The sequence below is a fragment of the Annulohypoxylon maeteangense genome (genome assembly GCF_022496945.1).
Source record: "Annulohypoxylon maeteangense strain CBS 123835 unplaced genomic scaffold GGS22scaffold_3, whole genome shotgun sequence".
Classification (NCBI taxonomy): Eukaryota; Fungi; Ascomycota; class Sordariomycetes; order Xylariales; family Hypoxylaceae; genus Annulohypoxylon; species Annulohypoxylon maeteangense.
In genome coordinates, this window is record NW_025953250.1 from 734,441 (window position 1) to 758,680 (window position 24,240).

Below are 24,240 nucleotides of genomic sequence, written 5' to 3' on the forward strand. Positions count from 1 at the left end.
CTAGGTGGGTGCGGTGGTTCTAACTCGTTGAACATTGACAAGAACTAGATTGGGAGGCAGAACGAACCGAAACCACAATTGTAGAAAAGCAAATAAAAGTTATGATACTATATTTCTTTACTCTTTGTAGTAAATTGATAGCCACAGATGACTGCGCTCTCAAACCATGCTTCTTACACAGCCGCTGACGTAAACCCTGCAATCGGGGCTCTGTCTGCTAGGTACATAACTTCTCATAGAAGCTACTGAACACGGTCCAACTCATAAATCTCATCTAATCTCACTCATGACCAGTTCCAGTGGTTTTTTAAAATCCTATTATTTAACTTTCTTTATTCGTTCGTTCGTACGCCTGGGTATGCTAATGAAAAAACAGATCTATGAATCATAGTTTACAACTCATCGTGGCCCGAGGGCTCATCATCGTCCGCAGCACCTCCCGGGCCGCCGCTGTACAACTTAGATGTGATGGGGTAGGCAACGTTCGAGAGCTTCTCCTTCTGCTCCTCGAAGTCTTCGGCGGCAGCCGTGGCGGCGTTCTCGTCGAGCCACTCAGTAGCCTCCTTAACAGCGTCAAGAATCTATAGCATATTGTTAGCGTGTGATTTTAGACATAATGGTAACGGGTATCAACTTACGGTCTCTTTGTCCTCGTCGTCAATCTTGCCACCAAGACCATCCTCGTCGTTGACCTGGTTCTTCAGGTTGAAAGCGTAGTTCTCAAGACCGTTTCGGGCCTCAATGCGCTCACGAGTAGCCTTGTCCTCTTCGGCAAACTTCTCAGCCTCGGCGACCATGCGCTCAATTTCTTCCTGGCTGAGACGGCCCTTGTCGTTGGTGATAGTGACGGACTCCTTGTTGCCAGTTCCCTTGTCGTGGGCAGAAACCTTGAGAATACCGTTGGCGTCCAGCTCGAAAGAGACCTCAATCTGGGGAACACCACGAGGTGCGGGGGGGATGTTGGTAAGTTCGAACTTGCCAAGCAGGTTGTTGTCCTTGGTCATAGATCGCTCGCCTTCGTAGACCTGGATCAGGACGACGGGCTGGTTATCGGCGGCAGTAGAAAAGATCTGGCTCTTGCGAGTTGGGATGGGAGTGTTGCGGGGGATAAGCTTAGTCATAACGCCACCAGTAGTCTCGATACCGAGAGTCAACGGGTTGACATCCATGAGGACAACGTCGGAAGCACCCTCCTCACCGGATAGAACACCAGCTTGGACGGCAGCACCGAAAGCAACAGCCTCGTCGGGGTTGATACCCTTGCTAGCCTTCTTGCCACTGAAAAACTCCTCTAGAAGAGCCTGAACCTTAGGGATACGAGTAGAACCACCAACTAGGACGATGTCGTCAATCTCATCCTTCTTAACCTTAGCGTCTTCGATAACTTGCTTAACGGGCTTCAGAGTTCGCTTGAAGAGGTCAATGTTGAGCTCCTCGAACTTGGCTCGGGTAAGAGTCTCGGAGAAATCCTTGCCGTCAAAGAAGGCCTCAATCTCAATACGGGTGGACATCTGAGAAGATAGGGTTCGCTTAGCCTTTTCGGCCTCGCGCTTCAATTTACCCATGGCCTTAGGATCCTTGGTAATGTCGACAGAGTTCTTCTTGTTGTAGCTCTTGGCGAAGTGGTTGATGATTCTCTGGTCGAAATCCTCACCACCAAGATGAGTATCACCGGCAGTGGCCAAAACCTCGAAAACGCCATCTTCGATAGATAGAAGAGAGACATCGAAAGTACCACCACCAAGATCGTAGACGATAATGTGACGCTCACCACCGGTCTTGTCCAAGCCGTATGCAATAGCAGCGGCAGTAGGTTCGTTGACGATTCGCAGGACATTGAGACCGGCAATGACACCGGCATCCTTGGTCGCCTGCCGTTGGTTGTCATTGAAGTAGGCGGGGACAGTAACGACGGCGTGGGTAACCTTCTTGCCCAAGTAGGACTCGGCAACCTCCTTCATCTTGCCGAGAATGACGGCAGAGATTTCTTCGGGGGTGAACTTCTTGGCGGAGCCTTGGAAATCAACCTGGATAACGGGCTTGCCCCCTTGGTCCACAACCTTGTAGGGGAAGTGCTTGAGGTCATTTTGAACCTCCTTCTCAGCCCATTTTCGGCCAATGAATCGCCTGAAGCAGAGCAATTAGCATATAGTTCTTTCAATTATCGAATTGAAGCCTAGATGCGACTTACTTGACATCATAAACAGTGTTTAGGGGGTTAGAAGCTGCCTGTTGTTTGGCGGCATCTCCCACTAATCTCTCATCTTCGGTAAAGGCCACGTATGAGGGGGTAATTCGGTTTCCTTGGTCGTTGACGAGAATTTCGACCTTTCCTTGTTGCATCACACCGACACAAGAGTATGTAGTTCCTAAATCCTATAGGAGAACATGAATTAGGATACCGTGGCTCTCAATTGCATGGGGAATCGCCATAAATCTTGCCCCGCGGGGTTTTTACTTACAATACCAATAACAGTGCCATAGTCGGCAACATCGTCTGCTCGCGCAGTTCCTACGAATGCGAGAGGACTAAATAGGAGGAGGATCCAGGCTATCATGCCGAAGCCGATAGCCCAGGAGCTCTGAGAACGAGCCATGGTGAGGAGTATCACGGCGAGGTATCACTAGTATGTCCAATGAATAGGAACAGGAGGGGAAAAATAATTAGAAAATTAGAAACACCAAAGCACTGTGCAACCTCTCCCTTGGTTGGTTGGTACAGCACTGGAAGTCGTCAAGATTGAGTGAAGAATGGGAGGAGAAACTTGTGGGAGACACGATGGTGTAAGTACGAAATTCTTATATGGCTAGAAAGAAAAAAAAAAAGTGTTCAAAGATGATGTTGCCAGCTTGCAAGAGAACACATTGCAATAAAGTGTGGGTCAGGCGCCAAGTAAACCAGTGAATGCAAGGTGTTCAAGGGTGCGTTCGCCCTATTATATTACACCGCTCAGCTACATGACAATACTTTTACCTTGCTATATTCTCCGCTTTTGAATTCGCAATATTCGCTAGTGGCATTGTATTCCCAAGTATCTCTTTTCATAGCGCTTAGCTGCGACTGCATTGAAGGTTAAAGTTTAAATGTTCAAAGGGCTGTTTCACACCTGATGTCACTTGGTAGGCACTGGAACCTTCTTTCTTTCCTCGCTATTTTCGCAAAAGCCAGATTGCCCCAACCCTATTCTCCAACGAGAGCGGCTGTTTATAGTCCCCGCCCCGCCCTGATGCGGGACATCCCTGCTAGCTTCTGAGGCAAAGGAGCTATGACAGTGATGGCCGGTGGCTGATGACGGCGCCATGTGAATAACCTCAATATGGTAGGTGTCATCTAATTTTGTCCACGCAGCCTTATGCTTCCGGGTTATTTAGAGGCCAGATCTTTTAGCCACCACTTATCATCGAAGCCTGTTATTAATAATAGCATCCTAATTCATTAAGGAATCTCTGCTAAGAGATCTGTCTCTTTTATCTTAATATTAATTTAACTTATTTGAGTCACATTATGATCTTGTCGGATCTCCATCGTCTATTAATTTGAAACTTATATCTGTCTTCACTTATCCGCATTGACACCTATGCATGTAGTTCAGTCATGTTGATGTCTGAGTCATCCAAGCCGGCAAGCTATAGCTATCATAGAGAGAACTAAGTACCTCCAGGGCTAGGTACACAATCCCATACCATGGACGTTGTCACATCCGGCATCCGAAGCCCACCTATATTGCGTCCGGTCCGCCCCTGTGACCGATCAAGAGCGGGAACGAGTGCAACCGAACCTTAAAGTTCCTTCACTACTCTACAATGGCCAACGACTAACGTATTATGCCCCGAATTGCTCCGAACTTATGAAGGGTGGTTGTCTCGCAGGTCTAAACTGAAATTAATAAATATATCATTGGATATAAAATAAAACGAATGCATCTGTCGATCTCCACCACCAGGTACAGGACCAACTCCGGCTCGACAAAGTGAACAAAACACACAAAAGGACTCAGCTCTTTCCGTGGTGGCTTCTCCAAGATAATCCCATTAAGAAACACTAGGAGTAGCAAGATAGCAAACGCGTCCTGGAAGAAGAAAAGGCGGAAATGCCAAGGCACGAGGAGAAAGGGCTCTCCAATCTCATCGAGTAGTCGCAGGAAACAGGACTATCATCGTAGTTTCCTCTTCACACGGCTACACCAATATATGTGAAAAAGAGTGGGAAAAGCGTAAGGCGGAGTTTAGGACGCTACAGATGCAGCCGTAGACAAGTTGGAGAGCGACAAAACGCTCGTAGACGGTGGGAAGATGACACGCGAGGCGTTCCTCGCCACGTCTGCTGGACTAGGATGAGCTAGAGGCTTCACGAAGGATATCCTTCGTCAAGGGATGCAGCTCCGGCTCAGGACTTCTCCACCTTTCACCATTCGGGAATACCTTCTTTCTCGGTGAGCGAAAGGGTACTTTAGTTTGTATAAATGTTTGCACCGATTGCGATGGAACCACCTTTTTCATTTCAATACGTAATATATCAATTTCAGTTCAGACCCGCGAGACCATAAATAGCCCTCATAACCCTCATAAATTCGTGTCATTCCATGCATCCTCTTCGCACTTAAGCCAGGTGCATACTCCCTCAAGCCTTGCCCTTATCATTAGGTTCCCAGCCCGGCTCCGCCATCTGAAAAGCCTCCATCGTAAAGGGCGGGGAGACAGTGCACCCGACGAGGGTCCACTCGCCGAGGCTAATAGCATGCTGCCACTCGGCCTTCTTGACGACGATCTGGGGCCGCTCGCCGTTCGGGATATCGGCGCCGAGCACGACGTCTTTGACGGGCGTGCCGTCGTCCCAGGCCAGCGAGAGCCGGAGCGGGGCGCCGGCGTAGTAGTGCCAAGTCTCGACGGACGTCATTACGCGGTGCCAGTGCGAGAGCCCGCTCTCGCCCTCGAGCAGGTAGTATATGCACGTGCTGTGCTCGTCGCGGAAGGTCTCGACGAAGTAGCCTTTCTCCGGGTGCGGGGATAGCTTGAGCGCCGCGATGACGTCCTTAGCTGATTGCTTTGGTGCTGTCGACATTTTGAAAGAAGTGGGCTTGCTTTATTTCAAAGTACGACTTGGTGGAGTTCAGCACTGATTATTCGATTGTTTGTTTGAATGGGGTGAGCGCTGAAGACGGAAACTTTGGATGACGGTGGTGGGGAAGGTAAGAAAGATGCAAGGGCAAGGCTTACATATTGACCGTCCGATGCTCTTGCCCTGTCACCCTATCTAATGTCCGTGCAAACCGGTGAAGCGAAGTGGCTGGAATGAATGACTAAAAATAGAGAAATGTATAGGAAAGTCCAACTTACCTATCACATTTATGGTGTTGTACTTGTACTTGAGCCTTGAGTTACTAGGTAGTAACATATGCTGCCTATGCTAATTTAATGTATAGCAATTGCTTCTTGCCAATTCGTTAAAACATCACTTGGGACAAATGGTTGGTTATACATAATAGGCCCTATCTTCCCGGGCCAGCTTGTGGCAACTCCATGAAGCCTTACATTCTATTCGGTGGCTGTGGCGTGTTGTGTGTGTGTAACACAACTCCAAGACACGGGCAATACGATCGGAGGCGTAATCATCCATGCTTATACTGCATCTCTGCTCGCACAAAATACGCAGACGGACCGATCGATCAATGTACTCTTTTCAGCCCGCGAAAATTTCATAGTTTATCTGGTGTATGTATAGGTGGATGGGTGCGCCATGTTCCTCTATCTAACACATCTCTAATCCGGAACCTCCCCGCCGTCACTTGCCCTTTTCTCTCCCTCTCCAGATTCTCCCCGCAGCCAAATCTCACGAAGTAAGATTCTCCGTTCTGGAACTCATGCCGTCATCACCATATCGCAATCTTCCCGCGACACCATGAGCGTCGTTGACGAGAATATCTCCGCGGCTCTGGCCATGGCGGGTTTTGCCGGCGTAGCCTGGTGCCTTGGTGTTGAGATCAGCATATCTCTATTCCTACTCTTCAAGCGGCGGCGCGGACTTTACTTCTGGTCCTGTGCCATTGGAATATGGGGTGTTATTCTGCAGACCTTATTCATCATCCTAGCGGACTTTGGTATATGGACAGCGAAGCAGACGCCCATCGTCCTGATCTATTTAACATGGGCGATGATGGTTATCTCACAGTCGTGGGTCTTGTTCTCACGACTGCATCTCTTAATACAAAAGCCCAAGATACTTAAATGGATACGGGTGGTATTGATATTCAACTCAGTCGTCATTGGTATTATTACTATCACACTAGGTACTATCGCGGTATATACCACCTTTATCATCCTCATCTCACCAACCCTCAAGGTAAAACCCACAACTAACCACCCCTACAACAGCAAACCGCCAAACCCTCCCTCTTCCCCACAAACAACATCTGGGACCGCTTCCAAACCGCCGTCTTCTTCGTGCAAGAAACCGCCCTCAGCATCCTATACATCTGGCAAACACGCGCCTACCTACGAGACCTAGCCCCTCTCCTAACCACCGCACGCCCCTCATCCAACTCCTCATCTAGCATCGCGCCCTCGCGCATCGCAAAGAAGAAAACAATGCTGCACCAACTAATGTGGATCAACGTCCTAATAATCTGCCTCGACATCACCCTCCTCGGGATCCAGAACGCAAACCTATTCTACCTCGCCGGCGCCTTCAAACCCGCCGTCTACGGCGCGAAGCTGAAGCTAGAATTCGTCATTTTAAACCGGCTGATCAAAACCCTGCCCGGGCCCCGCGACGGAAGCAGTACCTTGCGCGGCAGTGTGGAGAGTCCGGCCGCGGGGGGTGGCGGAGGTGGGCTGGATGGGAGCGCGGTTGAGGTGTCGAGGCCGTGGGATGCGTATACGCCGACGAAACCGCATACCACGGAAAACACCTTCGGTATCGGATGAATGCCTCCCATATTTATATAATGCGGTCGATATACCGCAGCACGTTAAGGAGACAGAAGATTACATGTTCATTTACAAGCTTATGGGTTCTCGGCTAAGTTGTGTATTTCTATGTATAATACCCAGGTCATTGAGTTGGTTTTATTGACAAGATATCATGCGGGTATGAAGGTAGGTATGTAGTTAACAATCGATCAATAATATAAGGAATGCGTATTAGAAGATATTCCCCAACCTCATATATGTACGCACTTCGCGTAAGGCTACCTACTATTATTTGAAATTTCTAAGGTTGGTTGGTCACATCATGTCACTCGTCTAGATTTTGTGTAGTAGCTAGTTCTCATCGCTCACGCTGTTACTATGCTACTTCCCCGAGTAATCCAGTAGTCTTTGCTCCCTATCACACTTTGCACCGATGATCATTTGTGGTATCTGCGTAACTGTTTAAAAATGCGTTTCTATACCGAAGCGTCCGAACAGCTCATTCCAATAACCCGGCAGCGACCGTTTCGCCTCCGCTTCTCAAAATAATTCGTTGGCCTGCCTCTAGCGGTACCTTCGTTCCCATCTTCACCACCACCCTCGCGACACTCCCCGGCTTCACGATCCTAGGTTTCTTCTTCAGCACCGTACCTCTGGTCTTATCGAGGAGCGCCGCTATCTCTAAAATTTGACCTGCCGCGTGTAGGCGGCCTCTGTGCACATCCACCTGCATTGGCATTAGGATGTCAAAAGCGAGAACTTTGACAGTGAATGTGTCAGTGCAAGTGATTGGTTGTTTTGTGTCGCAGATGATATCGCCAACGCGTACATGGATTGGGTCGATATTGCTGAGGTGGATGACTATGTTTTGTCCGGCCACCGCCCAGTCTACCGATTCGTGATCGAGTTCCAAAGATTTGACATACGCCTTCTCTCCACTGGGTTGGATGAGGAGTGCGTCTCCTGACTGCAATGATCCGGCATCTATCCGGCCAGAGACTGTAAGTGGGCTCTGTGGCGAACGGTAGACCTCGGAAATTGTCAGGCGCAGAGGTTTGTGCAATGCCCGAGTCATCGGCTCCGAGCTCTCCAATTCTTCGACAAGCGTTTTTCCTGCATACCAGCTAGCCGCCGCGTCTGTAGACCTCTTCGTTATGTTGTCTCCGTGCAAACCAGATACAGGAATAAAGCTGATATTTCTAAGCAGAAACCCCGTCGCTGATAAAAAGCCGGAAACTTGTTGCGAAATCTCGTCGAATCGTTCTTGTGACCACCCAACTGTGTCTAGCTTGTTGATGGCGACGATTACGCGAGATACTCCCATGCTCCGAATGAGCAGAGAATGCTCTCTTGTCTGCCCTTTGAGTCCTGCCTCGAATGCTCCAGTCGTAGCGTCGACTACTAGAATTGCAAAGTCTGCCTGACTTGCACCCGCAATCATGTTGGGGATGAAGTCGCGGTGGCCGGGTGCGTCTAGGATTGTGAATGATGTGTTTTCTGTCTCGAACTTATTCGTCGCAATGTCGATAGTTACGCCTCTCGACCGCTCTTCTGACCGTTGATCCAAAACCCATGCAAGCGCAAATGAAGATTTTCCTATGCTCTCAGCTTCTTTCCGGTACTTTTGTATAGTCCTTTGGTCGACGACGCTGAGATCGAGCAGTAAGCGGCCCATCAGAGTGCTCTTGCCAGCATCCACATGACCTGATCAGATTCAGTACGGGTATCATGATTGTCGTGCCTCATTCGGTATAGTTCTTACCAACAACTACAAAACTTGCGCTCTTTTTGCCTTTATTCTTGTCAAACTCCTTTAGCACATCGAGGTTTTTGCTTTTGGGCAATGGCGCATCGTCGAGTTTTAGGCCTTTCACATTATCTGTTACTTCGTCGCCCTTCCCTCCCAAGTCGGCCTTCTTCTTAGATGTACTAGCAGCGATCTTCTTACTGCTTGCTGATCCCAAAGTATTAGTACTCTCACTTAGTTACCTTCCTCGCCAAGAGCGAACCTTGGGATTGTGCCGTTAAGACTACATCATCTGGACTTGGAGCTGAAAAGGCGTCAGATACTGATGAAGTAAAGTTCATATAAGGAAACGGGAAGTTCCTCGGCGCGATGGACACAGAATTGTTAACAGATCCAAGGAGGGCCTGGGCAAAGGGGGATGGCACAGCTGTCTCAAATGGAATGTCTGTAGGCGAAGAGCTAACAGGAATTGACGAGTTGGCTGGTTTGTTCTCAGTCGTATCAAGTTGACCTTGGGTCTGCTCATCTCCGATCTTTGAGGTTACGTATTCGATTCTCTGAGAAGTAGTTACATCAAACCCAGTAAGAACCGGATTGTTTCCGCGGGCGGGATTTGAGGGTCGTATATTCTCCTTGGCGGATTCGGCTCGCCTCGACGTTATAGAAAGGCTGCTGAGCTTCTGTGTTGCTTCCTGAGGCTGTCTCTCTTCTGATTTTTGATTGTCTGCCTTCTTTTTGCGCGCAGCAGCGAGCGCCTGGAGCTTCGACATCTTGCTTGGTGCACTGGACCCCCCTAACAATCCTCCTCGGATCCGCGGTGGTTCAATGAATACTGTTTCTCGATCCTTTGGTATGTTTGACCATGGCATGTCGCTAAAGAAATCGGCAAATGAAGATGTTTTGCCTTTGGCGGCTACATTGGTCAATGTTAGCGTGTCGACGAAACCTGATAATTGTTACAGGTACATTTGAGACGCACCTGCGATCGCGAGATGTTGTGGCTTTATGATTATGGTGTCCGCACGCATAAGGGACGTTACAAGTCTAGAAAAGAAAAGAAAAGAAAAAAAAAGAATGTACCTACCTAGATCTTTCTTCTTGTTCTTATTCGAAGGGGCGATAAACTTAGTCGTTAAGTAAACTACAGATTTATCGATATCATAGTAGTAATGCCAAAGCGCTTCTTGGATTTGTTGAGTTGTAACCTTTGATGACTCAGTTCCGAGGGCAGCTCGAACTTCAGCAGTGCCAACCTCCATCTGGGCTTGTGTTTATCGCAAAATTAGCAGGAATTGGCGATTAAATATACTAGCTGGAGCTTAAATGTTTGCGTACCTCGATCTTCTGGACTTAGTTCTTCTTCGCCGTCTGAATATCCATCGCCTTCGTATTCGTCAAGGTCATTCTCGTAATCGTAATTGCGGTACGCTTGATGGCGCGACATTGTGCCGACCGGAAGATGATTGTTGGCTTTTGATTATCTCTAGACGGGTATGGAAGTTAAAAGGTATAGAGATTGAAAGGTAACAGCAACAGTCGGCTGCATGTAAGAACGGTGATGACGATCTGATAGTGAGTGGTAATGTTCAAAGGCTGAAAGGTTACCTAAGTTTACTAGAAGAGGGGCACGAGGGGCATTGATGTACGATACTTGGTACCTGAGTAGGTACTTTGTCAAATGACGTAATAGCATCTCCACTTGTAACTACTAGTACATAAGTAGTACATAAATAGGTAGCGACTCGAACAGCCTGCTTTAGGTACCTAGGTGCCTACCTAGTAGGCATTCTGCAAACTGATTGACTTAGACTATAATTGCGATACATAATTTCTTGTAGGTATTTTGCTGTCCAAGTTGGCCGATTTTTTATTCATTCAACTACTTATGAGATGATCTCGCCAATAATGCCATAAACCTCCTAGTGCTCATACTTTAAACTTCCTTCCACTGTGCCCTGATCCTTCTCCTTATAAATCAATTAAACTCTCTTCTATGACAGGTTGTTGAGGCGCATGTTGTGGGGCAGCAGGAAATGCATCTTGCGAATATCTAGAGTATCCAATCCCAGTTGGCTGATACCCGTGAACCGCCTGATCTTGTTGCTGATGTGGTTGCTGCTGAGACTGTTGCCAATATAGTGGCTGTTGCGTTTGATGACCTACTTGTTGATATTGCTGTGGAGGTTGAGACGGTTGTGTAGGGACCGACGCAGGCGTCGGAGGGACTGACTGCCCTGCATAATTTATTGTATGTTGAAGATTTGGATACGGTGAAGGCGCCGCTTCTACAGGAATACCCGGCGTCGCGTGGTCGTTACTCGGTTGCGAGTTGTTGTAATAGTAAGAAGCATTAGGGTCAGCTGCTGATACTCCGGCCGGTTCTGGCGCTTTATTAAGAGGGGTTTGGGGAGACGGGTGAGATGCGTGGTTAGCTCGTGGAGGATCATTCGGGGTGAAATTCACTTGATTGGGATACTGAACTGGTGCGGAAGGTCCTTGTTTCTGCCAACTATCGCTTCTCTGAACACCATGATGGGGATATTGGTTGCTTGAAGGCATTGATACCGAAGCTCGTTTGTCGTAGCTTGCAAATTGCTGTTGTGGGCCTTGTTGGACATGTTGAGGGTATTGAGGCACGGGTGTCCTACTAGGATCTGGGAGTTGCTCTCCGGTATAAAAGTTTTCTGCCGATGTAGAAGTTCTGGCTGCGGCTGATTGTATTGAAGGATAAGGGCCCGACTGCTGCGTAGGGGTAGGTAGGGTGTAGCCACCGATGTTGTGCTGGTTATAGGCTTTTGATAGACGTTCCTCCAACATCCTGTCATAATATCGAACAACAGTAGATAGTTTAGCATGTAGGTCGAGAAGAGTATCTATGATGCGGTTAGTTAAGGATGGATTTTATATTTGGAAAAATATAAAAACTTGCCATGTTTGCTCATCGTCTCGCCGTACGTTCGTGCTAATTTAGGACGTAAAGCTCCGATGGAGTCATAGAGCTCCTGGATCTGTGGTTCTCTCAAGATTGTGCCAGGGGGCTGAGTCTGCAATCTATCAACTAGTGTTGAAAAGAGGTTGATATTCTCGGCCTCCACAGGGGTAAGTTCATAATCATTCTTTGGTAGCGCAAATGAAGTAGCCGGCGCGTTCTCTGTCCTTGTTGTTTGTTGCTTCAATGCCGCGGAATGCTTTTGCTTCTGCTCCTCCATATCTGCTAGAGAAGCTGCGATGGCGGCTTTGAGATCTTCGTCCTCTTCCTCGGGTGCCCCTACGGGCGCAGGTGAAGTCACGTTAGTCTTCGGGTGAGATGCCGAAGGAGCGTTATTCGTAGGGGGGACATATCCCTTCGAGTGTCCTTGTACTTCCTCTAAGCTCATAGCTAAGGCCTTCTTAAGATCTTCATCAAAAGCATCGTCGACCCGGGCGTTCCGTGGCTGCATAGTAGATGAGCTGCGATTTTTGTGTGGAAATGATGGGCTCGTAGGCGAACGCTCTTGTCTTCCGAAGCCGCCTTTATTAGATCTGTCTGTCAGTTTGGCATAACAGCCGTCATCGACTCGTACAGGCTGCATGATACCTAGGTGAGGCAAAGGGAGAGTCTTGGTAGAACATTGTTGGTCGAAGCAGTTACCGCAGTTGCGACAGTGATGTTTGCGGTTTGTAAAGGTAAACGGGGTGCGGCATCGCATACAGACATCGGAATCAGACCACTCGGGAGGCTACGATGACTTAGTTAGCTGTGTGTAAAAGAACAATGCCACTTGGATGGATAGTCGGGTGTGTGGTACGTACGGCGCTACTGTCAATCATGCTGCTTGCTACGGTAGTCCGCGGAGGGAATTGGAAGCCTTCCCTCTGCAGCGTCTGATATGTATCATCGATATATTTCAGATCATACCGTCCTTCGGTAGCGGCGGCCCAGGATTGTATCAATTCTAATATCTTGGCTCGGACTTCTAAATTTACGGCGGCGGGACCAACTGCATGGAGAAGAGAAACTAGATTGTCCATGAACTCTCGGGAGGCAATCTCGATCAGGAAGTGGGAGCCACCATTCTTGACACAGGTATCCGTCAACTATGCCACAAGTTAATATTGGTTAGGTAGAAGGCGGAAGTTAGAGGGCGGAGGTGACAAGATTTGACATGGCTAGTTGGAGAAGGGTTCGTACGTTCAATGCGCTTAGCTGGGTGTTTGGGTTCTTGTTGCCAATGCGACGTTTCAGCGATCGCATGGCTTCCTTAGGCTGCACAGTCTTGGATCTAATAACATCGGAGATTTCGAGGTTGAGGGGAATATCCTCTCTATTTTCCATGAAATTAGCGGTCTTGCAAGGGATATAGTAAATAATAAACATGTAGTAACAAGTGTAGCACCTACAAACTACTCCCAGTTGCTTTCTCAATCTGTTCATCCAAGGCGCTGTTGGCCGAGGAAGACCACCAACCTCCCATCATCTTGCGAAATGGTGTTGAGAGAGACGAGCGACAATCGCGAGTGATCGGATCGCAATATCAAGTGACTATAGACTCAACACTATGCAAGAAAGAAGAGATAATAACCTTAAAAGTGGCCTGCTTAATCAAAGGCAAAAGAAGATTGCGCGACAACCTAGGTAGTACACATGGAAATGGAGGCTGATATTTGACGTTGGTAATGATAACATGTTCAATGTTCAAGGAGTTCCAAGGTTGTGATTTCATGCACCTACTGTTAGTACCTAGGCAGTAAGTGAGTACCTAGAAGCTTACAGGGCGTGACTGCCTAGCTACTGTGGATACGTACCACGAACTTGGCTCAGTGCCAGGAGCTTGCAGCTTAAAATACTAGGTATCTACATGTACTCTGTACATCGGCGTAAGCGCAAGTTCAATTTCTGCAGCTGAGGCGAATGTGGCGTCTTCGTTTCTCCACAGACATTCCCGTCACGTCAGCCCCATGACCCCTCAATAATCTGCTTACCTAACAGCATTTTACCTAGTACCTACTAGGAACTACCTAGCAGCGTAGGCAGCCTCTAACCTTACTGTAATAATATCCATAGATTTATGTACGATCAAAGGATTGAGAATTAAACTTGCAAGCTTCAATAAGGATCCTACGGATGAATGCTGCATACATATATATCGAGTATCAAATATCAACAATCAAATAATCAGCTCCACAAATGATATTTACGCATTCAACCAGCAGACCGATAGGTCAAGCTCTTCTTTCTAGTCACCATTGGTGACTGGTAGACTAGTATCTTTTCATTGTGCATTCACGATCTTTTTTTATTATTCTCTTTCTTCTATTCTTTCAACCTTCCGTTCTCGTCTCCCCCCACCTCTGACGTCGCGACGTTAACAGATCCCGTCCTTATTCTGAAAGAATGTCTTCTTCATTCCAGTCTCCATCCTGAGAATAATAGTGGTACATATAACTCTTGTTCTCCTTACCACAATTTACCTGTCTTTCGTTACAAAGGTTTCTGATCATATCCGAGGTTAGCTTATCCTACAGTCTATCCTTTAACCATTTGCGCGCCCTTGCGCTCCCATACCTTCTCGTCGTCCTCGTCGCTTTCCATTCGTAATCATCTTCGGATTCAACCCATTGAAAATTGTCTGCGCAACCACGGCATGGTACTGAGTACCACATTCACGATATTATAAGTTCTGGCGCTTCCCCGAAGACTTTAGTCATCACCGAGACTGGCGCACAAGACACGATGACCTCTACGATGACCAATGGCGGCCATGCGCCTACCAGTAGTTCGGGTACAGGAAAGGCGCCATACCGTCATATAGAGGACTTGGTATCTGTTGGTGTGGACCTTGACCCCCATACTCCGTTACGGAAAGTCCTCGAGCTTGGCGATGCCCATATGCGACAGGCGATGACATACAACGATTTTAGACGCCCCGATTTAGCATTGCAAGAGTATATTAAGGCATTTACCATCGCTGTCGATAAAGTGCCCAGACACAAAGATTATCCCTCCATGAGATCTGACTCAGGGCATCTGAACCGTTTATACAATGCCCTCAAGACGAAAATCACGACCAATGGCGCTACCTTTGATAAGATCAAGGAGGATATTAAGGAAGACAACCGACGAAGCGGTGTAGAGCCAACAATATCTCCAAAAACATCCAATGGACACACCCGTACGATATCAGCTAATGCGCCTTCGATACTGTCACGGGCTCAGGTAAATGGATCCACGGATATTAAAAGGAATGGGTCTAAAAATGAATTCGAAACTACAAGCAAAGGCGGGAATACAGGCGACTCTGGCACAAATTCTAGAGCGGAAAAAAGAGAAAAACCTCCGGTACAGCCCAAACCGCAAGCATTACATGGAAACGCTATCAACCAGGTCTCAAAGACATCTTCGGGAGACTTAGCCAGTCGATTTGCGCGTTTACGCGACTCACAAAAGCCGGGGAACACTTCAAAATTGCCGTCGGTAGATACATCTATGCCAGCAATGCCAAAACTTCCAGAAGCAATATATAGTCCTGCAAGAGGTACCGTGACCAGTGAGATTGCCAACCTTCCATCTAGCACTCCTCGCGGTATGTTCAGCAGGACAAACTCGATCACCTCGACTCCTAGCATCTCTGCTCGCAACTCTACGGAAAACGCCATCATGGCCTTTAGCAGGGAGCAGTTCGCTACGGCTCAGTCATATCACACCTCACAATCGCCAGCGAACGCAACACAAGTTAAAATTCCACAAGGAGAGACCATCTCGGCTGCCACCCTTGCAAATCTGATGATCAAAGATATTGAAATCTTGATTATCGATATACGCGATCGTCAATCCTTCGACGAGGGGCATATCAGATCCCCTAGGACGATTTGTGTCGAGCCCGAGATTCTCATGCGAGAGAACATATCCGCGGATGAGATCGCCGACAGTATGGTGCTAGCCCCTTCAAACGAGAAACTTGCGATCGAGCAACGCGACAGGGCCGATTTAGTAGTTTTTTATGACCAAGATAGTGTCTCTATGCCGAATAGGATAACAGGAGATTCCTCAGAAATGATCCTGCACAATCTACGGCAAGCTTTGTCACATTATAGCTATAGTAGACCACTCAAGAATAGCCCGAAATTGTTGAAAGGTGGTCTAGCCTCTTGGCTAAACGAATTCGGGGAGATATCTCTCGAGACTTCTGACACTGCACCAAAGCATATGCCTCTAAGCGCAACTTCTACGCCCAGGAGCCGAGGCGGAGGACGGTATAGAACCAAGACCAAGACCCTCACTCAAGATGAGGTCAATCAGTTTGAGCATATGATCCAAGAAGATAAAACGGGAATCTCCGAATTTGACTATATAAAAAACAGAGATGATTTCATTCGCCGCTATCCCAGCATAGGAGGTATTCCAGAATCGATGACCACGCCTGCTAATGAGGAAATTCTCAGGCAGCAAGAGGAGTTTCTCACCGGTATAGCCCCAGCTCCACCTAGGCGGCCAGCGCCCGCTATCCCTAGAACCAGATATAGTGGTTTGGACTCTAGAGACGACGACTCGGATGTTGGTGCTTTCGCCATGGTTACCAGCGCAGCCGGAAATAGGGGCGATCTCGGTACGGCACCATGCACCGGACTTTACAATAGCGGAACTGCTTGTTATTGCAATTCTACCATGCAAGTATTTGTCAACTCGCCTGGTTTCATCGATGAGCTATTAGAACCTACTTGGCCTGAGGCCTGGCGAGGACGCGATGATAATGAACCAACCCGCCCGCAACTATTGGCCAAGATATTGAAGAATCTTTTGCAGTGGATGCACAAGGGGCAATTTAAAGTGATGAGGTGTTCGACACTCATGGTATGTTTGCCCTTAGTTAATATTCCCGAATCATACACTTACATAACCTAAAGCAATATTTGTCCTCCATCCATGAAGGTCATATAGATCCACACACCCATCAAGTGGATAGGCTAGGCGATCGACATCAGCACGACGTCGACGAATTTTGTAATTTTATCTTTGATCAACTAAGCTACGAGACCAACATGACCGCTTCCATGCCGAAACCTCAGATCAACATACCGAACGGGGCTAGTCGGATTGCCCGCGAGATAGCCCAAGGCATTTGGAATACCATTTTAGTCCAAAGAAAAATCACTTTCATCGATAGGCACTTTTTAATCAACGTCTTACAGGTCAGACAGTGCGTAAAATGCCAAGATTCAAATTACTCTATCGACACAGGTCACACTATCTATTTAACACCCCAAGACCCTTCGAAGCGATATAGATTACAGGATATGTGGGACAATGTAAACAATGAGAAATCTACCTCGGGTCGATGTGAAAAATGCGGGGCGGATGATGCCTTAAATTTTCAATATCGAAACGTAACCTTCCCTCCTCTATTGCGTATATATATCAGAAGATACAGGGGTGCTGTTAACGACAGAAAGGAGAAGATTCCGGTAGAGTTCCCATTCTCCATGAACTTATCGAGATTCAGTTGCTCGGAGGACATCAGGAAAGAAGTCGCCAACATATTGCCTGCACCACATAACCAGAACGCCCTTGCCCCTCTTGACTACGACCTCTACAGCATACAGAGCCATACAGGCGCGACCGTCACTTCAGGCCATTACTGGACCCTCGGCAGAACGCAGGACAAAGATAAATGGATCTATTTCAACGATGCCAACGTCAGCTACCTCACCGGGAACGCGTGGCAGAGGATGTTGACGCAAGTATACGAGTGCACGAACGACGTCACACCAGTCCAGTTATTTTACAAGCGCAGGGACGTACCTTTTCCATGGGAGAGGAACAATAGATAGGGAGTCTGACGGTGGTATATAATGTCTATTTTCCTTCCCTGACGACTTGGAAGACGAATGGTACCTACTACTAATGTTCCATGCGGTGGGGGCGGTTCATGATATATGTCGAACGGATCAATTCGATTCAACGTGTGATGCGTCTCGATATCAAAGGTGTTGGGGAAAACATGGCTCATCGGTGATCAATACGGGCGAGAGCATATACTGTTGTTATAGAAGTCGCGGCCTAGGCAGTCGGTGGACGAGCATTGCCGGACGGATAATTGGGGAGTTCCGGGGGAAACGGGGATCATTCGTGGCTTTCTTCCCGCCCCTTTTCTTGGTACATACATAGATGGCGTTGGATCCGGAGGGGCTCTCAAAGTCTCCCTACCACCCACTTTTCTGTTTTCCTTTTCCCGTTCAAAAGAAACTTGCGAGTTTCTAGTTTTGTAGACAAGGTCCCTGTTGAAACTCTTTTTTATATTGTAATGTAGGAAATAGCAATTGTTAGTAGTGTTTTACCAGAGATCTGCAGCTCAATCAATTATCGTGGCGTTTATGGCTATGGTTTATTGAGCTCAATGCGGCTACACACAGGTGATCTGCCCCAATCCCTCCTAAATAGGTACATACCTGTAAGTAGGTGCTAGTTGGAATTACCGAAAGACCTTCAACGATAACGTCAGTTGTTCATATCACTAATAACCCCCATTTCACCAAGCCACAGCAAGATTCACACCCACGCATTTAAGACCCCAAGCATAAAACAATTCCGGGTAATATTATGCCGTCATCATCAATACCAACAGTTACCTAGGTAAGTAGACAGCTAGCTACCTACACGCCATGACAATACTATAATACACAGTGGCCAGTTTCAAATTCGTCCGAGCCACGTATCCAGATCCACATCCACGACGGGAGAAGCCATCGTTTGCGTTAGTTTATGTAGATACATCGAATACAACAAAGGCGCTTAACCTGTCCGTTTAAAGCAGTCCTCGATTTGTTTCTTGTAGTGGCTTCTCAGTGCCCTCCGGTTTACTTTCTGTGTTGCCGTGACGAGACCCTATTGCTTTGTTAGTCCCTGATAAAGGATTTGAAAAGGGTAGGGGGGTAGTTGAACTTACACTTGTGGGCGTCCATTCATCCTCAACTAGCACAACACCAACGACCATCTCCAGCCCCGTCAGTCCAGCCTTCTTGCCTACACCGACCAAGTCCTTGTGCACCGCATCCAGAACCTTTGAATCGGTATGCGCATGAGCATGGTCGACGTCTAGCTTCTTCGCCAGATCGTTTAGTGGCTTCTCGTTGGGGCTCACGACTGCAATAGCGCGGGCGTGGTCGTTATCGCCGTGGATCATGATGTTGTGAACGAATTCGCTGCCTCGGTACACGGCCTCGAGTTTCTCGAGAGCAATGTACTCGCCTCCCTGCATCTTGACCAGGTTTTTGACACGATCGATGATCTTGATGTGTCCTAAAGAATCAAACTCTCCGATATCACCCGTTCGGAACCATCCATCTGTTGTGAAGGCCTTCTCCGTCTCCTCAGGGTTCTTGAAGTACTCCTTGCATACAGGCAGTCCACGGAGGAGGATTTCGCCTTGTGGGGGCGTGCTCTTTGCATCGTACCCTAGATCCGGCAAGCCGACGAGCTTGATTTCTAACGAAGCTGGGACGGGACCGATAGCGTTTGGCGTCCATTGCAGGGGGCAGCCCAGTGCACCGTTGGCGCATGTCTCGGTAAGACCATAGCCCGTGATCATCGGCGCGAGCACCAGACTCACGAAACGTCTCGTGCCGTCGGAAATACCACTAGCGCCGTTGAAAAGAAACCTCACTCTTCCACCTGTCATGTTACGGACTTGTTTAAATATCAGGGCATCGATTAATCCTCCGCCAGGTAAGCCAGCTGCTGTGAGCATAGACTTTAGGCCGTAGGCACCCCAGAAAACGTTTCTCAACAATACACCACCATTGTTTACTTTCGACTCAATACCCTTCCTGATAGTCTCCCATATCTGGGGGACACCAACCATGACAGTCGGTGCAAGCTCGCGCATGTCACCAGCGCAGTTGCGCGTCGAAGAATCGGCAAGCGTGCGTGGAGATCCGTATCCCAACGTACCTCCAATATACATGACTAGATTCTCTACAGCCATCTCCAGAATATGAGCCAGGGGAAGGTAAGCAAGGATTGTGTCGCGGTGTGAGACGGTCTCCTCGATAACGGTGTACAGGCCCGTGATACCAGCGACAATGCCCTCGTGCGTAATAGGCACACCCTTCGGCGTCCCGGATGAACCCGAGGTGTACATGATGCAGCACATGTCACTGGCTTTCGGCGGTACTGGATCTATGGGGTTTTCCTCGCCGAGAGCGACAAGGTCGGTGTAGGAGTATATGGTAAGGTGAGAGTTTGCGGTCTTGAAGTCTTCCAACTCCTTGTCGGAGATTGGGATGTTAGATGTGTCGTTATAGACTAAGAATTTAACATCCTTCGCATTCTTCAACGGGCGACCAGCGGTTTTCAGGAGGTGGGGATCAGTGTACATCGCCTTCGCATTCGTCTGGGTGAGAGAGTATTCGACGGCATCAGAGCCGAGAGTGTCGTAGGCTGTCGCGATTGTGATGGATTGCGAGGCACAGCCGTGTGCCATACACAGCCAATTCGCGCTAAATACACTCAAGTTTAGCTCTCAATGGTCTATTTATGCGAAATAGACTTAATATTACCTTGTGGTCGCAAAAATGTGTAAAACATCGCCCTGCTCAAGACCCAATTTCCTCAACGCAGCACCTACATGCAGAGCCCGGGTCTTATACTCATTGTAGGTGAGGAATGAGTACGGTGATAACTCAAAGTAGGTCCATTGCTTATCAACTTCCTTCTTGACACCATCAACAATTTTTGGTGCCTTCTTGGTCTCAGTGTGAGTAGTGATTAGTTTACGAGAACCTATTGCGGCTTTATCTCCATGTTTGTTTGCGCTCTCGATGAGAATATCGTATGTGGTGGCGATATGAGGTGCAGGGCGAGTGAGAAGGCCATCCTTAGCCTTGATGTGTCTGTGTGGTTTCGTCTCTCCTTCGACCTCTTCAGCCCCTGGCGACTCGATCATAAACGGCGGCTTCTGGACCATGTGCAGCGGAAGCACGCCTTCGAATTGAGTTGCGAGAGCCATAATTACGTTCAATTATGGATAGAGAAGGATGTAATGTCAGGCGTGGAGGACAGGGATGTGTGGTGTTGACGGTTGGGGTGCGGGAAAGGATTATGTAGGAAGCTGACAGAAGGAGAGCTCCAACGTTCGAGCTCGAGCTAAGAGATGGCGGATATGGATATTTTAAAGTTAGAATTTATCGAGGCTATAGACGTCAGCGGGGCAACCTAGGCTTTCCTAGTTCACCTATCAAAGCTAACCCGGCAACTAGAGGCTAGGGTATAGGCGAATACCAAGATAATAGCGAACATATAATCCTTTTACGAGAATATATTTAGGTTAGTACGTGCGTATCTAGATGGAATTTCTCGGCGTAACTTGAATTAGAAGTTGGAAAGGAGATATTTATGGATATTGTTGTATTAAATTATTATTATTCTTCCTACATCCACCTACATCCACCGTGCATCCATGGGACATTAATGAGAAATTTTACCACCTCGCCGGAGCAGGCCGTGCCTCGGCTCTCAATGCGAATGTTTGGCATATTCGGTGTTATAACATAGGTCAAATGATGACTCTTTGATTCACTGATCGTTCAACAAGTCAACCTGCATCATGCAGTCATGCAGGGTCAAGAATCCCACGTCGAGAAAAGCAAACCTCTTTTAAACGATGCCAAGTACCTTCCAGGTACTAGTAAGTTAAAGATATTTAGTCAATTATTTTCAAACTCTAAAAGTATATGAATAGGAGTACATCTAATTATATGGGTTTATCATATGGAATAGTAACTACCTGATATAAACACTTAGATACCGAGGTATTGGAGAATTTTACCTTTCAAATGTAATTACGTTACCCCTGTAACTGTCGGTATATGTATGTTTTATTATTCCATAATAACCGGTCATTAGATACATATGTATTTTGGATTATGTTTCGAGTAAATATGGTGCGAAATAGCCTACATATGCATCAGATGCGCCTAGATTCATGCATGTACTGTTATGTAGGGTGACAGATATCTCTTTGCTGTCTCGGTGCTCAACCTTGCAGCTCCCCTAGAATATTGAACCCGAGCCTCCTATTAATAGAGGGTCCACTTCTACAGTTTGGAGTTCCTTATGTAATAATCGATAAGATAAGAGCTTTAGCGAAGTACTTCGGTACTTTCAGTAGGTACTGTCGGCGTGGTGAATTTTCCGAATTAGACAAATGTGGGTCTAGATCTTTAGAATTTCAGAATTTCGAGGTAGATACCGCTTGCAAGGCAGAACCCGACTGAGTAAACAGCTTCATACCACGGCATATCTTGCTGAAATTCAACGGGGAAGCTATCTACCGGCGATATTTCTCATATAATAGCAAGACAAGCTCTTCTGAGCTACCAAAAGGGGCAAAATGGCGATGAGTATGTAGCTACAGCCCCGCCATTCTATTGTATCAATATTTACTAATATTCCACTTTAGATCTCGACCTCCAAAATGGTATGCGGCACACATGACTTATGGCACTACACATACACATACTGACTCTTACTTCTTATAGCTGCTGTTATGAAAGATGAGCAAGGGCGGCCTTTCATTGTGGTCAGAGAGTGAGTCCCATGATCTACACCATCAGATCAAGATAATGTCTAACCCCTCTTCCCCCCTAGTCAAGGCAAGAAGAAGCGTCAGTATGGCAACGAAGCCGTGAAGTCGCATATCCTTGCCGCCCGAACTGTTGCCAACATTGTCAAGACCTCCTTGGGTCCCCGTGGCCTCGACAAGATCCTAATATCACCCGATGGCGACATCACCGTTACCAACGATGGAGCCACTATTCTACAACAAATGGAGATTTCCAACCACGTAGCCAAATTACTTGTCGAACTTTCCAAATCCCAGGATGACGAGATCGGTGATGGAACTACCGGTGTCGTCGTCTTAGCCGGTGCTCTCTTGGAACAGGCCGCCGAGCTAATAGATAAAGGCATTCACCCTATCCGAATAGCAGATGGTTACGACCAGGCTTGCGATATTGCAGTGGCGGAGCTAGATCGGATATCAGACACCATCGAGTTCAATAAGGAGAATACAGAGAACCTTCTTAAGGTTGCACGGACAAGTTTGGGAAGCAAGATCGTGTCCAAAGCACACGACCAGTTCGCCAAAATCGCCGTCGACGCCGTTTTATCCGTTGCCGATCTCGAGCGAAAAGATGTCGACTTCGAGTTGATCAAGGTAGATGGTAAGGTCGGCGGTGCATTAGAAGACACTATTCTGGTAAAGGGTGTGATAGTCGACAAGGACTTCTCGCATCCCCAAATGCCGTCCGAAGTCAAAGATGCCAAGATCGCCATCCTCACATGCGCGTTTGAGCCGCCAAAGCCGAAGACTAAGCATAAGTTGGAGATTACCTCAGTCGAGGAATTCAAGAAGCTACAGAGCTACGAACGGGAAAAGTTCATCGAGATGATTCAGCAGATTAAGGACACCGGTGCAAACTTAGCTATTTGCCAATGGGGTTTTGATGACGAGGCAAACCACCTGCTACTACAAAACGAGCTACCAGCCGTACGATGGGTAGGCGGTCCCGAGATCGAACTTATCGCTATTGCCACGAACGGTAGAATAGTACCTCGATTTGAGGATCTGAAGGCTGAGAAGCTTGGAAGAGCCGGTATCGTACGAGAGATGACATTCGGCACTACGCGGGAGAAGATGCTCGTTATTGAAGAGTGCGCTAACACAAGGGCCGTGACGGTGTTTGTCAGGGGAAGTAACAAGATGGTAGGTCCTCGCCTCTTCTCTCTTTTTAAAGCACTTACTAATCCCTATTAGATCATCGATGAGGCCCGTCGATCACTCCACGACGCCCTATGCGTCGTCCGTAATTTAGTACGCGACAACCGCGTAGTGTACGGTGGCGGTGCGGCCGAAATCGCCTGTTCGCTCGCTGTCGAAGATGCGGCCGTCAAGACCCCAGGTCTGGAGCAGTACGCCATGCGTGCCTTTGCCGAGGCTCTAGATGCCGTCCCCATGGCTCTTGCCGAGAACAGCGGTCTCAACCCCATCGCTACCCTCGCTGAGGTCAAGTCGCAGCAAGTCAAGGCAGGTGATGCCGGTCGTGGCAGGCTAGGCGTCGACTGCATGAGCGGCGGCAGCAACGACATGAAACAGGCCTTCGTCATCGACCCCCTGATCGGTAAGAGGCAGCAGCTCATGCTGGCTACTCAGTTATGCCGCATGGTGCTTAAGGTCAATAATGTTATCGTTAGCGGATCGGGAGATCAGGACTTCTAGACGGGCTAAGTTATCTACGTCTCGCGATGAGATACGTATGTAGATGGATAGACGGACTTCGATGTAAGGACAGTCAAAAACGTCAAGATACCTCTCCTGCAATAGACCCCTGAGATAAGGAAAAAATTCATCGCATGAAGATCACTATTAGTACCTACTACTTCATTGGAACGGAATTGAAAAAAGTGACGAATGTACTATTACTACGGTATCGGAGTCTTCCCTAAATATCCCCTAATCTGACTACCTATATAGGTAACTTACGCAGGTGGGGATGCCTGTTGTGTAACGTAGGGGATAGTTCTGATTACAGTGTGATACAGTAGAACT

The 24,240-nt window shown here is 47.8% G+C and overlaps 8 protein-coding genes across 8 annotated transcripts; 3 read left to right on the forward strand and 5 right to left on the reverse strand.

The window, feature by feature from the left end:
* Positions 1 to 93: 93 nt before the first annotated feature.
* Positions 94 to 2,965, reverse strand: GGS22DRAFT_154541 (78 KDA glucose-regulated protein-like protein precursor). Its single transcript, XM_047960056.1, has 4 exons — positions 2,463 to 2,965; positions 2,192 to 2,376; positions 639 to 2,127; positions 94 to 581 (listed from the first exon to the last, which is right to left on the reverse strand). Exons 1-4 carry the CDS (start codon positions 2,595 to 2,597, stop codon positions 393 to 395), a joined length of 1,998 nt encoding a protein of 665 aa, XP_047821740.1. The 5' UTR covers positions 2,598 to 2,965; the 3' UTR covers positions 94 to 392.
* Positions 2,966 to 4,621: 1,656 nt separating this feature from the next.
* On the reverse strand, positions 4,622 to 5,062 carry GGS22DRAFT_185288 (RmlC-like cupin domain-containing protein; the record flags this gene model as incomplete). Its single annotated transcript, XM_047964305.1, has 1 exon — positions 4,622 to 5,062. The coding sequence occupies one exon, from the start codon at positions 5,060 to 5,062 to the stop codon at positions 4,622 to 4,624; it is 441 nt and encodes a 146-aa protein (XP_047821741.1).
* A 419-nt stretch (positions 5,063 to 5,481) lies between these two features.
* GGS22DRAFT_90418 (uncharacterized protein) lies at positions 5,482 to 6,988 on the forward strand. The gene is made up of 2 exons (XM_047968383.1): positions 5,482 to 6,298; positions 6,373 to 6,988. Exons 1-2 carry the CDS (start codon positions 5,900 to 5,902, stop codon positions 6,922 to 6,924), a joined length of 951 nt encoding a protein of 316 aa, XP_047821742.1. The 5' UTR covers positions 5,482 to 5,899; the 3' UTR covers positions 6,925 to 6,988.
* A 259-nt stretch (positions 6,989 to 7,247) lies between these two features.
* On the reverse strand, positions 7,248 to 10,240 carry GGS22DRAFT_154550 (P-loop containing nucleoside triphosphate hydrolase protein). Its single transcript, XM_047960057.1, has 5 exons — positions 9,992 to 10,240; positions 9,741 to 9,920; positions 8,919 to 8,960; positions 8,672 to 8,863; positions 7,248 to 8,613 (listed from the first exon to the last, which is right to left on the reverse strand). Exons 1-5 carry the CDS (start codon positions 10,098 to 10,100, stop codon positions 7,409 to 7,411), a joined length of 1,728 nt encoding a protein of 575 aa, XP_047821743.1. The 5' UTR covers positions 10,101 to 10,240; the 3' UTR covers positions 7,248 to 7,408.
* Positions 10,241 to 10,409: 169 nt separating this feature from the next.
* GGS22DRAFT_154556 (ubiquitin binding protein) lies at positions 10,410 to 13,374 on the reverse strand. Its single transcript, XM_047960058.1, has 5 exons — positions 13,037 to 13,374; positions 12,828 to 12,960; positions 12,449 to 12,733; positions 11,586 to 12,375; positions 10,410 to 11,529 (listed from the first exon to the last, which is right to left on the reverse strand). The coding sequence occupies exons 1-5, from the start codon at positions 13,111 to 13,113 to the stop codon at positions 10,625 to 10,627; spliced, it is 2,190 nt and encodes a 729-aa protein (XP_047821744.1). The 5' UTR covers positions 13,114 to 13,374; the 3' UTR covers positions 10,410 to 10,624.
* A 995-nt stretch (positions 13,375 to 14,369) lies between these two features.
* Positions 14,370 to 17,464, forward strand: GGS22DRAFT_185292 (cysteine proteinase; the record flags this gene model as incomplete). The annotated part of the gene is made up of 2 exons (XM_047964306.1): positions 14,370 to 16,487; positions 16,541 to 17,464. The coding sequence occupies 2 exons, from the start codon at positions 14,370 to 14,372 to the stop codon at positions 17,462 to 17,464; spliced, it is 3,042 nt and encodes a 1,013-aa protein (XP_047821745.1).
* Positions 17,465 to 18,035: 571 nt separating this feature from the next.
* GGS22DRAFT_90456 (long-chain-fatty-acid-CoA ligase) lies at positions 18,036 to 20,796 on the reverse strand. Its single transcript, XM_047968384.1, has 3 exons — positions 20,192 to 20,796; positions 18,580 to 20,131; positions 18,036 to 18,518 (listed from the first exon to the last, which is right to left on the reverse strand). The coding sequence occupies exons 1-3, from the start codon at positions 20,638 to 20,640 to the stop codon at positions 18,426 to 18,428; spliced, it is 2,094 nt and encodes a 697-aa protein (XP_047821746.1). The 5' UTR covers positions 20,641 to 20,796; the 3' UTR covers positions 18,036 to 18,425.
* A 1,084-nt stretch (positions 20,797 to 21,880) lies between these two features.
* On the forward strand, positions 21,881 to 24,205 carry GGS22DRAFT_154562 (chaperonin Cpn60/TCP-1 family). Its single transcript, XM_047960059.1, has 5 exons — positions 21,881 to 22,033; positions 22,093 to 22,110; positions 22,172 to 22,220; positions 22,281 to 23,397; positions 23,449 to 24,205. Exons 1-5 carry the CDS (start codon positions 22,024 to 22,026, stop codon positions 23,908 to 23,910), a joined length of 1,656 nt encoding a protein of 551 aa, XP_047821747.1. The 5' UTR covers positions 21,881 to 22,023; the 3' UTR covers positions 23,911 to 24,205.
* Positions 24,206 to 24,240: the final 35 nt, after the last annotated feature.